Source organism: Tauraco erythrolophus, chromosome W, assembly GCF_009769465.1.
Source record: "Tauraco erythrolophus isolate bTauEry1 chromosome W, bTauEry1.pri, whole genome shotgun sequence".
In the NCBI taxonomy this organism is placed as follows: Eukaryota; Metazoa; Chordata; class Aves; order Musophagiformes; family Musophagidae; genus Tauraco; species Tauraco erythrolophus.
In genome coordinates, this window is record NC_141497.1 from 15,608,185 (window position 1) to 15,621,970 (window position 13,786).

The 13,786-nt window shown below is 45.5% G+C and overlaps 1 protein-coding gene across 1 annotated transcript in view; it reads right to left on the reverse strand.

The window, feature by feature from the left end:
• The window catches only part of LOC104379741 (zinc finger RNA-binding protein-like), a 42,981-nt gene extending 37,401 nt beyond the window's left edge, over positions 1–5,580 (reverse strand). Inside the window, exons 1-2 of the mRNA XM_086630108.1 lie at positions 5,561–5,580; positions 1,555–1,837 (exon numbers count right to left, since the gene is read on the reverse strand). Of these exons, the coding sequence (XP_086486234.1) occupies positions 1,555–1,837; positions 5,561–5,580 (303 nt within the window). The remainder of the gene's footprint in view (positions 1–1,554; positions 1,838–5,560) is intronic.
• Positions 5,581–13,786: the final 8,206 nt, after the last annotated feature.

Below are 13,786 nucleotides of genomic sequence, written 5' to 3' on the forward strand. Positions count from 1 at the left end.
TCTTCCATCTGAATGCATCTAACAACTGACTAGTTTAATGACCTCGTAATTATGAGTAAACATGCTACTGGAAAGATGCCTACATTTTGATTCATTACCACATGTAACAAATTATAAAAGCAGTACAAAGGAATTTATAACATACAGTAACAGTATAGTCCTTTTAAACAAACAAAAATACTAATTAGAATCTAGATAATGCCTTGATAAGTTCAGGAGTAAAAAGTTAAAGAATCATTACTATTTCAATGTTCTCTGTCTCATAGTAAATGCACGTTTTAAGTATGAGCCACACCATAAGAGTTTGATAACTCTTGTGTATAAACACACCAGCCTAGAAATATTTTGTTAATGTAGCAAAAAAAAAAAAATCAAATAAAGCTCACATTTCCAATGGGAAACTACCTGGTCATGTAAAACCCCTCATTTTTCTGCATCTAAGTTGTCTGAAACCAATGGGCTAGGGTTACTGATGTGCATATATGCTTGCATTGTGTGAATCTAGATAGACAGGAAAACCTGCAACTTCTCACTTTCTTAAAAACTGAACAGGAATAAACACTTATGTTGGGTAGGTCCCAAGATAACCTGTACAGACTGAAATCTTCCAACTGCAAAACTGATGCAGCACTCTGATTTGTACTGCTAAGTTTGTTTATTCCTGAACTGCAGAGGAATACAAGTCACTGACAGGATGTTGTTTCATATGACATTTAAGACAGCATAAGAATGCCTGAGGTACAATCACATCTCTCTCCACAGCCCTACATGATCCCACCTCTGTCTCTTGCATTGGTATCACAACTGTGCAGAACCAAGGAAATTCTACAGAAGTCTGTCAATCTCGTGGAAAGCTGCTACTCCTTTTCTGGTTGGTTAGTTTTCTGTGGGATCCTTATCCTGAACTGACCCACCCAAATGCTGACAACTGCTAGATTCAACATAAGGAAGTGTCAGCAATGGTCACAGCAAGATGAAAACAGACAACAGTTCCCTTTTGTAGAAGCCTGTAGCCACACAAGGTTAGGCAGTGGTCTCACAAAGGGTACCCAAAACCTACCCAAAGGGTAGTTCCTCTCCTAGGGTAATCTTCTATCTTCTTACATTTGGTACTATAGCTCCTGTGGCATCCAGGAATCTGACAAGGAAACTATTTCTCTCTCTCACTGAAAATTTTTATTGGAACAGTTTTTTCATCTAAATCAGTTCCATGACCCAGTTTACCACATGCTACTTGAACATTTAGGCTAGCCAAGACAAATATTTCAGCAGTAGTTCACAAAATCATTTGGAGATAAATGACAATTCATTGCTTATTGTGTGAATGTCTAAATCTTAGCTCCTGCAGTAATATGCTGATAATCCTCTATACACACCATATGAGACTGCAGTCACTTCACATTCTATCAGTTTTAGCTACTAAGTAATTTGAGTTACATTCAAACTGTGATTCATGGAAGAAAAAAAATATAATCACATCCTCTTACCCAAACAGGTCTCCTCCTTTTAATGTATCATTTAAAAATCACACAAGTTATTTTTTTTTAAACACACCTGGTAATTCTGCGTAGTGACAGGAGGCGGTGGTGGTGGAGCTTCTTGTTGCCTCTGTGTATAACCATAATCTGTGGCTGTGTGTGCTGTAGGATAGCCTCCATAAGCAGCAGCTGTTGCAGCAGCTGCAACAGCTACTGGAGCTGGCCTGGCTACTGCAACTGTAGCTGCTGCTGGAGCATAGGCTGCAGTAACGGTGTGCGCGGCAACTGGTGCCTGGTGGACAGTGTAGCTAGCAACTGTAGTTGGATGGGAATAGGCTACACCCGAAGCTGGCTGCTGGCTATATTAGAAAAAGACAGTAAGTAAATAATTAGATTAATTCAACATACTAAGCTAATGCCTAAACATTTCAAAATCCCATATTTGATTAATACTTTGTTCTACAAACAGACCTGGAACAGCTATCTATGCATACACTTTAATGGCTTTTACTATCTCTCTCCCACTCCCATTAAAAAGGCTGTACCATTTTAAAGTTTCTGAGGATGCAGATATATCATGTAGGTGATGACTTCCTTCTTAGCAAGGGGTGAGGTGGGGTGTTGTGTTCCACTGCTTGAAAAGAACCCAAGTCTTTAATTCAAAATAATACAGAAGTCTTACAGTTATCTTTTTATGACTGATAAGTTTTTAAGTGTTTTACTAGTTCTTCAATAAAACTGACGTATCTGTCAAATTAAGAAAAATACTACTTCTCTGTGAGAGCTCATTACTGACCTGCACTTACATGATGTTTTTCAGTAAACCACATTAAAGTAATGAGATTTTAAAGACTTCCACTAAAATTAGTTCAGAACTCTTAAATTTAAGGCAGAGACACTTTAAATATACACCTCTGAGATAGGACTTTTCCCACAAAAGTTTCGAATTATAAAAGCTGGCCCCACTCACTCGTACAGAAGTCCCCTGCCTTACAACATGAAGCGTCAAAAGATCAGACAGTCAGATTGAGCAAGATGACTGCTACCAGAGCTCTGGCAATCTTTCAGGCACATGCTGAGACTAATCTGCTTCTCTTAAATTTACAGGTAGAACATTAATATGCGGCTATTTACTAAGAATGAGTAAACATGAACAATGGAAATAAAAAAAGATGGCTTCAAAAGCTTAATTATTTGAACTGAAACTAATATTCTTGTCCTATACTGATCTATAACTGTGCATTATGATTAAAAGCCTAGAATAGTTGTTTTTATTTTTAAATAAATAAAGTGAACTGGACAAAATATCACTATCTGGAACAATGATATGAAATGGAGATTGAGTGATTATTGTGAAATTTTTAGTACACTTCCCGCACTGCTTTTCAATAATATTTAAGAATCTCTACATAGTTTTACATCTCCATAGCACTATTAAAAGATAATTTAAAACCAATTCCATGCATATCAAGGAGGTAGTATCCCTATTTTTCAGAAGAAAAAAGAAAAATGAAATCTCACTTGAAGCAAACATACTCAGTGGCAAAGTGGAATTGCAGCATGGTTATGCCCAAAACCAAAAGAAATGAGAAGTTACAGTATTTTTTTCCTAAAGACTGCAATATCCTGATATAACTACCAGAAATAAAGCACCTTTTAAATACAGATACTATTATTTTTGAAAAAGACATTTCCATAACTCCCTTTTGTTTAGTAATTTTTTATTTTTTTTTTCTTAAGAAAAACTGATTTTGTCATTTTAATTACAGCAGAACCCATTAACTTCAATGTATTAAAAAAAACATTCTTACAGCAGAAACACACAGAGAAAACGTTCTTGTTATTGGACTTACATGCCTGGACTCCACCTTCTTCTCATCTTAGGCCCTTGATTGCTTAAAAGATCGCTTGCATTCCATCCAAATTTAATTCAGTTGTGAGTTATACTCACAATTATGTTTCATTTTATTTTCAGCTTCTTAGCATAAAAGTGGAAGGAAAAGACCTGAACCACTCTGGTGTAGCTCCCACCACTGCTTGAAACAATTCCTCCTACTTGATGTATATAGGCAGTTTCACTGTTTTGTCAGTTTAAGATGAGAAATCGGACTCCATCAGAAGATTCATGAAGACTACTTTATGATGGTAAAAGTGAATGACAATCTATAAAAATAGGCTGCATTATCTACACATCTAACAGTACACAAGTCAGTTACTGAAGGGAGCTGCTTGGAAGCCAGCCCGACCCACTGCGGAGCAGCAGATCTTGGCACACAGGGGCTTTTCCTGAAGCAAGGAAATGCCAGGGGAGCGAAGAGACCCCCCCCCCCCCCCCCCCCCCCCCCCCCCCCCCCCCCCCCCAGGAGTCAGCATCTCTCGCAGGAGACACTGACGTGGCCTGGGCATTGCCAGAGCAATGGTGATCTCTCCCACCCCTACAGCCCAGGGAGAGCGAGCAAATAGGAGCGCAGCGAACAGAGCGGGCAAACAAAGTGTGGTGCGTCAGTCCGAGCACAGCAGAGCAGTTTGTGCAGAAGTTAATGAGGAAGGATGCGCGCAGGAAGGGCACAGTCAGACTGCCAGCTCAAGAGGTGAGTTTAGGTGGTGGCTGTCACCCTCTCACAAGGAGCTCAGCTGTGGTGACAACTCAGAGCAGAAGGCAAAGACCTCTGCACTTGGCAGGAGGGATGTGGCAGCACAGACAGAGCTCCCACAGAAAGACACAGCTGTCCAGGTCTCAGGCTGCAGGGAGTGCCAGAGCCTTTCCCTGGTAAGGGAAGGCAGTGGTGAGAACAACTGTCTGAGGTGTGACCAGGCGGACGATCTGCTCAGCATGGTGGCAGAGCTGCAAGAGGAAGTAGAAAGGTTAAGGAGAATCAGGGAGTCAGAGACAGAGAGAGACTGGCAGTGTCATGCTCTGCCCAACCTGAGACAGTAACAGGAAGAGCCAAAAAAACAAACCAAGATGAAAGGGATTCTGTATCCTCCTCTCACCAGTCTGAAGGAAGTAGCTTAAAGGAAAGGAATGAATGGAGACAAGTCCACGCTTGGGGCAGCAGGCGTGTCGCAAACTGTCACAAACTGAAGGTATCTTCTCACAGCAAGTTGCAACTCAAGGGTCATTGCGATCACCTCGTATATCACAATCAGAAGGCTATTCCAATCACGATGTATCTCAGTTGAAAGGCTCTTCCACCAGAGAGCTTCAGAGCACTGCTCTCTAAGAGCTCCTACCTCTCCAACTTCCTGGAGGGAAATACCCCACTCCCAGGAGGGAGTGCCCCACCTTTAACCACCCACAGGTCACACGGCTTCCAGCTTCCCAACATGACTCTCAGCACCTGTTTTAACCAACCACAGGTGCTTTCTATTCAACCCATACAGCAGCCAGAAGACTTCTCCAACAATTCCCCCTTTTTTTTTTTTTGAAAAAAACTAATCGCCTTAGGGGTTCTATCATTCTGACTCCGTTTTCCATCGCCACTTGTCGAATACCTTTGAGACCAGAACTAAAGGGAAGTCTTATTTCTCATTATACCACAACAGTGGTGGATATATCCATTGGTCTGGTGGTAACGGATACATCCACCCCGGCTGTTCTGGCTGCTTTTCCTGTTGATTTATTACTGGATTGGCCTGTGGCTGCCACAACATTCCCGCAAAGGGTTTTTCTGGACTGTAGGATGCGCACCTCTTTGTTTTGCTTTTTTTATTTCCCCGATTTGACCGGCCATTAGTGTAAACCTTTGACCTGCAGTTTTTAGCGAGATGACCTATTTTCCCACAAGTATAACATCTCTGTTTCTTAATACGCGAGGTAGCTAGGGCAGTAGCCAGCGTGGTCATCCCATGTTCTACGGACCCGATTTTAGCACATGCAATAGCCATTTCTTCTAGAGAGGGGTCCCTTAGCAATGTTTCAGTAATTCTCCGGTGATCAGGGTTGGCATTATCCTTTGCCAGCTGTTTTGTTAACAAGGCCCCGTAGTCTGCTGTCAAATACCTGTTTTTCTATTGCCCCTTGCAACCTTTCCACAAACTGTAGAAAAGGTTCCTTGACCCCTTGTTTAATCGTAGAGTACCTTGCCTTAGGCTCCGCCATTTCTGTGTGCCAGATATATTGCGGGATACGAAGTTGCCGGGGATGGGGTCATTTGGTCAAGTGGCAGAGCTGTAGGCATGTCAAATCCCGAGAAGGAAGAGGGGGCTGCTGGGGCAAAAGGCAGGGGACGCTTCAACACCTCCTGCAGGGTGGGGCAGAGTCCCTGCAACTTTCTTAATCTCCGTAAACAGTGAAGATATATCAGATTCACTGTCCACACTGTCTGGGGTCAGTCCTCCCTCAGACAGTTCATCTCCTTCGAAACCTTCACCCACAGATACATAGTCTGTTTCCTCTCCTTCTGCCAGCCCCTTTTGAATTATATTGCCTAGGGCCCCCCATGTACACAGCAGGTCAGTCCGGTCCTTTTGCTCAAACACAGCTTCACAAAGTAACTTATCCCCCAGCTTTTTCCAAGAGCTCAAGGCTAAAGGTGATATTAAGATTCACTAGGCCTTCATGCTCCGATGCCCAATTAAGTAAATTATAGAGATCTTCATTGCTTATATTGGCCCCTGCAGCCATTATCATGGATTTAAGGAATGCAAAGGTCTGGTTTTCCTTTACAAAGTTCTGTCCCATTTTCTGTTCCCAGCAGCTCACCTTGTTCCAGGTGTCTAAGTCAAAACGAATCAATCCACAGCTCCCCCACTGCTCTCGAGCTTCACTGGGCTCTACTGCACTTCATCCTGCAGTCCAAGTAGTTCACATTCCAACAAATCACACCAGGGTCACCAGATGTCACAAACTGTCACAAACTGAAGGTATCTTCTCGCAACAAGCCACAACCCAAGGGTCATTGCAACCACCTCATATATCACAATCAGAAAGCTATTCCAATCACAATATATCTCAGTTGAAAGGCTCTTCCACCAGAGAGCTTCAGAGCACTACTCTCTAAAGGCTCCTACCTCTCCAACTTCCTGGAGGGAAATACCCCACTACCAGGGGGAGTGCCCCACCTTTAACCACTCACAGGTCACGTGGCTTCCAGCTTCCCAACATGACTCACAGCACCTGTTTTAACGAACCACAGGTGCTTTCTATCCAACCCATACAGCAGCCAGAAGACTTCTCCGACACAGGCAAACTACCTCCTTAACTACCTTGCCTTCCAGGGGGCCTCTAAACAACAGATATGAAGCTCTGGAGATGGAAGGTCCATCAATGGATGATGTGGCTAATGGTCCATCTACATCAGAGGTGGCACCAGGGTCAGAAAGGACTACCCTTGGTATCACAACTGTCTCCACGAAGAAGAAAAGACGGGTAATAGTTATAGGCGACTCCCATCTGAGGGGAACAGAGGGTCCAATATACCAGGCAGACCCTCCTCTGAGGGAAGTCTGCTGCCTCCCTGGCACCTGGGTTAAGGACATCGCTGGGAAACTTCCTAGGCTGGTACAGCCCTCGGACCCATTACTGCTCTTCCATGTGGGTGGTGATGAAGCTGCAACACGAAGTCCAAGGGTGATCAAGAGAGACTTCAGGGCCCTGGGGCAGCTGGTGAGGGGATCTGGGGCACAGGTTATCTTTTCTTCTTTCCTTCCAGTTGCGAGCAGTGACATTGGAAGAAGGAGATTCGTTCAGTCTATTAATACGTGGCTCCGTGGCTGGTGTCATCGCCACGATTTTGGCTTTCTCGACAATGGGATGGCCTACATGGCACCAGGCTTACTGGCACCAAGTGGGATTCACCTTTCTCAAAGGGGAATGAGGGTCTTAGCAAAACAGCTAGCAGGGCTCATTGACAGGGCTTTAAACTAGATGTGAAGGGGGAGGGGGATAATATCAAGCTGGATCAAGACAAGCTGGGAGCACCTGAAGGAAAGGAATTCCAGCCACCCCAGCCAGGAAGTCAGATTAATCTGGGGCCCAAATTAAATGCCTCTATGCAAATGCACGTAACATGGGAAATAAACAAAAGGAGTTAGAGGTGTGTGCGCGCCTGTTGCAATATGATCTTATTGGCATCACCGAGACATGGTGGGATGAATCCTATGACTGGAGTGTCAGAATAGAAGGATACAAGCTCTTTAGGAAGGACAGGCAGGGGAGACAAGGAGGAGGTATTGCCCTTTATGTCAAAGACCAGCTGGAGCGCATGGAGCCACACCTGGGGATGGATGAGAAGCTGACTGAGAGCTTATGGGTCAGGATTAAAGGGAGGGCAGGAACAGGTGACATATTACGCTTCCACGAATCCGCCAAGGCAAGCGCTACAGGCTCACAATGGTGGAAGTAACCACTGGATGGCTGGAAACCTATGCTGTGCCCCATGCCACTGCCTGGAACACTATCCTGGGCCTTGAAAAGCAAGTCTTGTGGCAGCATGGCACCTCAGAAAGAATTGAGTCAGACAACAGGTCTCATTTCCGTAACAATCTTACAGACACTTGGGCCAAAGAGCATGGCATCGAGTGGGTATATCAGATCCCCTATCATGCACCAGCTTCTGGGAAGACTGAACGATATAACGGACTGCTAAAAACCACACTGAAAGCAATGGGTGGTGGAACCTTCAAACATTGGGATACGCATTTAGCAAAAGCCACCTGGTTAGTCAACACTAGAGGATCTGCCAATCGAGCTGGTCCTGCCCAATCAAACTTTTACATACTGTAAAAGGGGATAAAGTCCCTGTAGTGCACATTAGGAATATGTTGGGGAAGACAGTCTGGGTTATTCCTGCCTCGGGTAAAGGTAAACCCATTCGTGGGATTGCTTTTGCTCAAGGACCTGGGTGCACTTGGTGGGTGATGCAGAAGGAAGGGGAAGTCCGATGTGTACCTCAAGGGGATTTGATGTTGGGTGAAAATAGACAATAAATGAATTGAATTGTATGATGTCAATTGCTGAATAATCCTGTCACTGCATACCATTGGTGCTGTAGTTGTCACATTATACTAATGCCATTATATTAAAAATCATTCAGGTTAATGAAGAATGAACTTCGACAGAACCAGAACTGATTCCAGACACCCAGCAACTTCCTCGAGATCAACATCTTCAACCTGCAGACTGTGGACATGGACTGTTGCCAGATACACCAATTATGAGCCCCAGATGTCACATGCAACAGAGACTACATGTCATCTGTTCTACCGACTGAGCGAATTCCACATCATCTTTCCTGCCCTGAGAGACTGCCATAACAGATGGAGCCCAGAGTTATGAACTAAATGAACTCAACAGACATTTTTGGAGGGATGACACATAGACTAAGGGAACAGTATCTATGTACATATGTGAGACTTGAGCATGACATGCATGGTATGGAATAAGGGGTGGATACTGTCCTGGTTTCAGCTGGGACAGAGTTAGCTCTTCTTTTTAGCAGCCAGAAGAGCTCCGTGTTTTGGTTTTAGTCTGAGACTTGCTCTGAGAAGAACGCTGACAGCGCACTGATGTTTAAGTTGGCACTGAGGCCTCAAGGACTTTTCAGCTGCCGTGTTCTTGCCAGTGTGCAGGAGCACAACAGGAGAGGGAGGAGCATAACCAGGACAGGGGATCCACGACTCTCCTTATGATTTGAACTTAGACTTAGGATTGAGGGCCAAACTGGCCAATTAGTATTCCATGTCATGCAGCGTCATGCCCAGGATAAAAATAAGGGTTAACCAGAAAGAAGGGCTTTTGATTTTTTGGGGGCTCTCACTCTCAGACTCTGAGTGCGCTCTCTCTCTTGTCTGGGATTGCAGTGTGTGGATTTATCTTTTTCAGGATTGTTAGTCCGGGACGGGTCTTGGTCACCGAGTGGTGAGCAATTACACTGTGCATTGCTTGTTTGTGTATATTATTATCATTATACATATATATTAATATAGTAGTAGTATTAAATTGTTCTTATCTCAACCCATGGGTCTCTTTCCCTTTTCCCCTTTAATTCTCTTCCCCATCCCCTGGGGTGGGGGAGGGTGAGCGAGTGGCTGTGTGGCATTTAGTTGCCAGCCTGCCTAAACCATGACACTCCTGCAGCTGGGGACTGTCACTGCCTGGCCGCCTCAGCAGCACAGCTGCCCACCTCATGGCCAAGCCACCACTCATTTAGAGCCACTTGTGCCTTCAGAGCCATGGAATTGCCACAATGTGTGCCACAGAGGCCATTCCCAAGCAATGACTCAGTTATAGCCAAACTCCCTTTTCCTGATCTCCTTCCCCTTTTCCCACTGCCCCTTAAAGTCAAATTTACTTTCTGCACTGAAAGAACTGGAGAGAGATTTCTTCCTACTCTTGACATGGGATTCACTGTCTTTCACCATGCCATTCTGCTCCTTGACACCCTCTTGTGCACCCTAGTCTCCCTCAAATACACCAATGTAAAATCAGACACAGCGTTCAGTATACGTGCAGATAAGAAATATATGGCTTTGATATGTATCCCCATGTTACCATTCATGGCATACCTGTATCTGACTGCAGTTTGTCTCCTTGGTGCTTGAAGCCTTGCTGGTCCTGCCACCTACGCCTGGCTCCTCAGGCAGTTTCTCAGCAGCATCTACCCTGGGTTCTTGCTCTTGCCTGCTTGGCTTGAATACTTTGTTTTCCAGCTGGGAAGGTATATCCTGAGACCATGCAGCCCAGGAAGGCAAAATAGAGAGGATTTGCAGCTGGGTGGGCAAACTACCAGGGAGAGGTTTAGCAGGCCATTTGGTGCCAAGAAGGGTGAGGACAGTCTATGATGGGTGGCCCTGGTGAGGCTGTCAGTACCAAGCAGGGAGTTGAAAAAGCAATTTGAGCATTTGAAGAAATCACCTGAGCATGAATGCAGGCAGGACATGGGAAAAGGAATACAAAAAATTATCTTTAGCTAATGCACTTATCATCAGCAGGATGGGTTATAACTTTAACACTGCACTTAAAGCAGGGACTCCTTTCCTGCTCTTGTTGGATGGATGTGAAACAGCGTTTCACCCCATGGAGAAGGAACAAGCTAATATATTATAAACACAGCACAGTCCACCCCCCCCCAACACAGGAGAAAATTAGACATGTAGGGGTAAGGATTTAAATATAGTTGACTCAACTCTTTCATACTTTGACCAGCACAAACTAAAGATAGTTGCTCATTTTCTTTACTGTCTATGTACAATCCCAGATCTGCCATTATCAACTCTAGAAGAGAAAGAAATATTACCTACATTATATGGTCAGGAAAGGTTCATGCTATTTTTGGATGAAGACAGGACGCGGAACCCATGAGTGACTTCATTAAGAAAATAAAAACTTAGAAAAGAATTTACCAACACATGGGCAACGATTGGAAGAGTAGAGAGTTACACTCCCAAGGCTAGTTGGGCATGTGTCGTGGGTTAGGCCGCTCTGGCAACTAAACCCTACACAGTCCCTCTCTCACCCTCCCCTACCCCCAGGGATGAGGGAGAGAATCAAAGAGGAAAAAGAAAAGAGACCCGTGGGTTGAGATAAGAACAATTTACTACTACCGCTACCAATATATATATATATGGATACGTACAAGGATAAACATATACAAACGAGTGATGTACGGTGTAATTGCTCACCACCCCTTGACCGAGGCCTGTCTCGTTCCAAAGCTTCAATCCCGAAACGGATAAAACTCGATACCGCAATCCTGGATGAATGGGAGGCCCCGAGACAGAGAGCAAGAGAGAGAGGGAAAACACTCTGAGAGTCCAAAAGTGAGAGTCCCAGAAGGGCAAAAGCCCTTCTTTCCGGCTGACCCTCACTTTTATACTGGGCATGACGCTGCATGATATGGGATACTAATTGGCCAGTTTGGCCCTCAATCTTAAGTTCAGGTACAAATCGTAGGGAGAGTCGTGGACCCCTTGTCCCGGCTCTGCTCCCCCCTTATCCTGTTGTGCTCCTGCACACTGGCAAGAACTCGACAAGCTGAAAAGTCCTTGAGGCCTCAGTGCCAACTACAAACATCAGTGCACTATCAACATTCTTCTCAGAGCGAGCCTCTGAGTAAAACCAAAACACAGAGCTCTTCTAGCTGCTAAAAAGAAGAGCTGACTCTGTCCTAGCTAAAACCAGGACAGCATGGAATGTAGGGAGATTTTATGCAAAGGTTTTTTGTTTTGTTTCTAACAAAAAGTAAATCCACAAGTGGAAATCATGTTTATGACCCTTTTCATAAGCCTTTAAAGCCACTTGTTAGTGTTGGATGCTAAATAGGATTTTGGCAAAGGAGTGACAAAGGAAGCAGCTTAACAATCCATAGAAAACACTGCAAGAACAGAATAAAACATATATACTTTGTGACAATTATTATCCAGAAATAGGTTATTTCAAGCAACGATCCCAAGCAGCAATCATCTGCACTGACAACTATATTAATTCATCTGCACTTAGATGGAGGCAGGGACATCAGACCTTTAACTTCAATTCAGTTTGTGAGGAAGGGCGCGAGAGAAGGGCGCAGTCAGTCAGGCTGCCTGCTCAAGAGGTGAGTTTAGTTGGTGGCTGTCTCCCTCTCACAAGGAGCTCAGCTATGGTGGCCACACGGCAGAAGGCGAAGACCTCTGCACCCAGCAAGAGGGATGTGGGAGCGCAGGCAGAGCTCCCACAGAAAGATGCGGCCGTCCAGGTCTTGGGCTGCAGGGAGTGCCTGAGCCTCTCCATGGTAAGCGGTGAGAACAACTGTGTGAGGTGCGACCAGGTGATCTGCTCATCATGGCCACAGAGCTGAGAGAGGAAGTAGAAAGGTTGAGAAGCATCAGGGAGTCTGAGAAAGAGAGAGATTGGTGGTGTCGGGTGCTGCTCGACCTGAAGCAAGAACAGGAAGAGCCACAAAAGGAAACCCAAGACGTAGGGGATTCTGGTTCCTCACCCCACAAGGCAGAAGACAGTAACTCAAAGGTGAGCCACGAATGGAAAGAAGTCCGTGCTCAGGGCAACAGGTGAACTCCCTCCTTGCCCACCTCAGCTCCACAGGTGCCCCTGCACAACAGGTATGAGGCTCTGGAGGTGGAAGGCCCATCGACGGACGATGTGGCTGAGGGACCATCTGCAGTGGAGGCGTCACCAGGGTCAGAGAGGACTACCCATTGTATCAAGACCACCTCCACAGGGAAGAAAAGAAGGGTAGTAGTTATAGGCGACTCCCATCTGAAGGGGACAGAAGGCCCAATATGCCGGGCTGACCCTGCTCGGAGGGAAGTCTGCTGCCTCCCTGGAGCCCATGTTAAAGACATCGCTAGGAAATTCCTAGCCTGGTACGGCCTATGGACTATGACCCATTATTGCTCTTCCATGTGGGTGGCGATGAAGCTGAAACACAGAGTCCGCAGACAATCAAGAGAGAATTCAGGGCCCTGGGAAAGCTGGTAAGAGGATCTGGGGCACAGGTTATCTTTTCTTCTATCCTTCCAGTTGCAAACAGTGACACTGGAAGAAGCAAAGGCATCCAATCCATTAATATGTGGCTCCGTGGCTGGTGTCATCGCCACAATTTTGGCTTTTTTGACAATCAGATGGGCCACACGGCACCAGGCTTGATGACACCGGATGGGACTTGCCTTTCTCAAAGGGGATCAAAGGTCTTAGCACAACAGCTAGCGGGGCTCATTGACAGGGCTTTAAACTAGATATGAAGGGGGAGGGGGATAATATCAAGCTTGATCAAGATATGCTGGAAGCACCTGAAGATCAGCAGAAAGGGAATTCCAGCCACTCCAGCCAGGAAATCAGATTCATCTGGGGTCCAACTTAAATGCCTCTACGCTAATGCGCACAGCATGGGGAACAAGCAGGAGGAGTTAGAAGTGTGTGCGTGCCTGTTGGAATACGATCTTATTGGCATCACCAAGACGTGGTGGGATGAATCCTATGACTGGAGTGTCAGAATAGAAGGATACAGGCTCTTTAGGAAGGACAGGCAGGGGAGAAGAGGAGGAGGGGTTGCCCTCTATGTCAAACACCAGCTGGAGTTCATGGAGCTGCACCTGGGGACGGATGAAGAGCCAACTGAGAGCTTACGGGTCAGGATTAAAGGGAGAGCAGGGACAGGGGACATAGTAGTAGGGGTCCGCTACAGGCGACCTGATCAGGAAGACTGAGTGGATGAGACCCTCTATAGACAGATAGGAGCAGCCTCACGTTCACGAGCCCTGGTCCTCATGGGGGACTTCAACCACCCTGATATCTGTTGGAGGGACAACACAGCAGAGCATAGGCAATCCAGGAGGTTCCTGGAATGCATGGATGATAACTTCCTTCT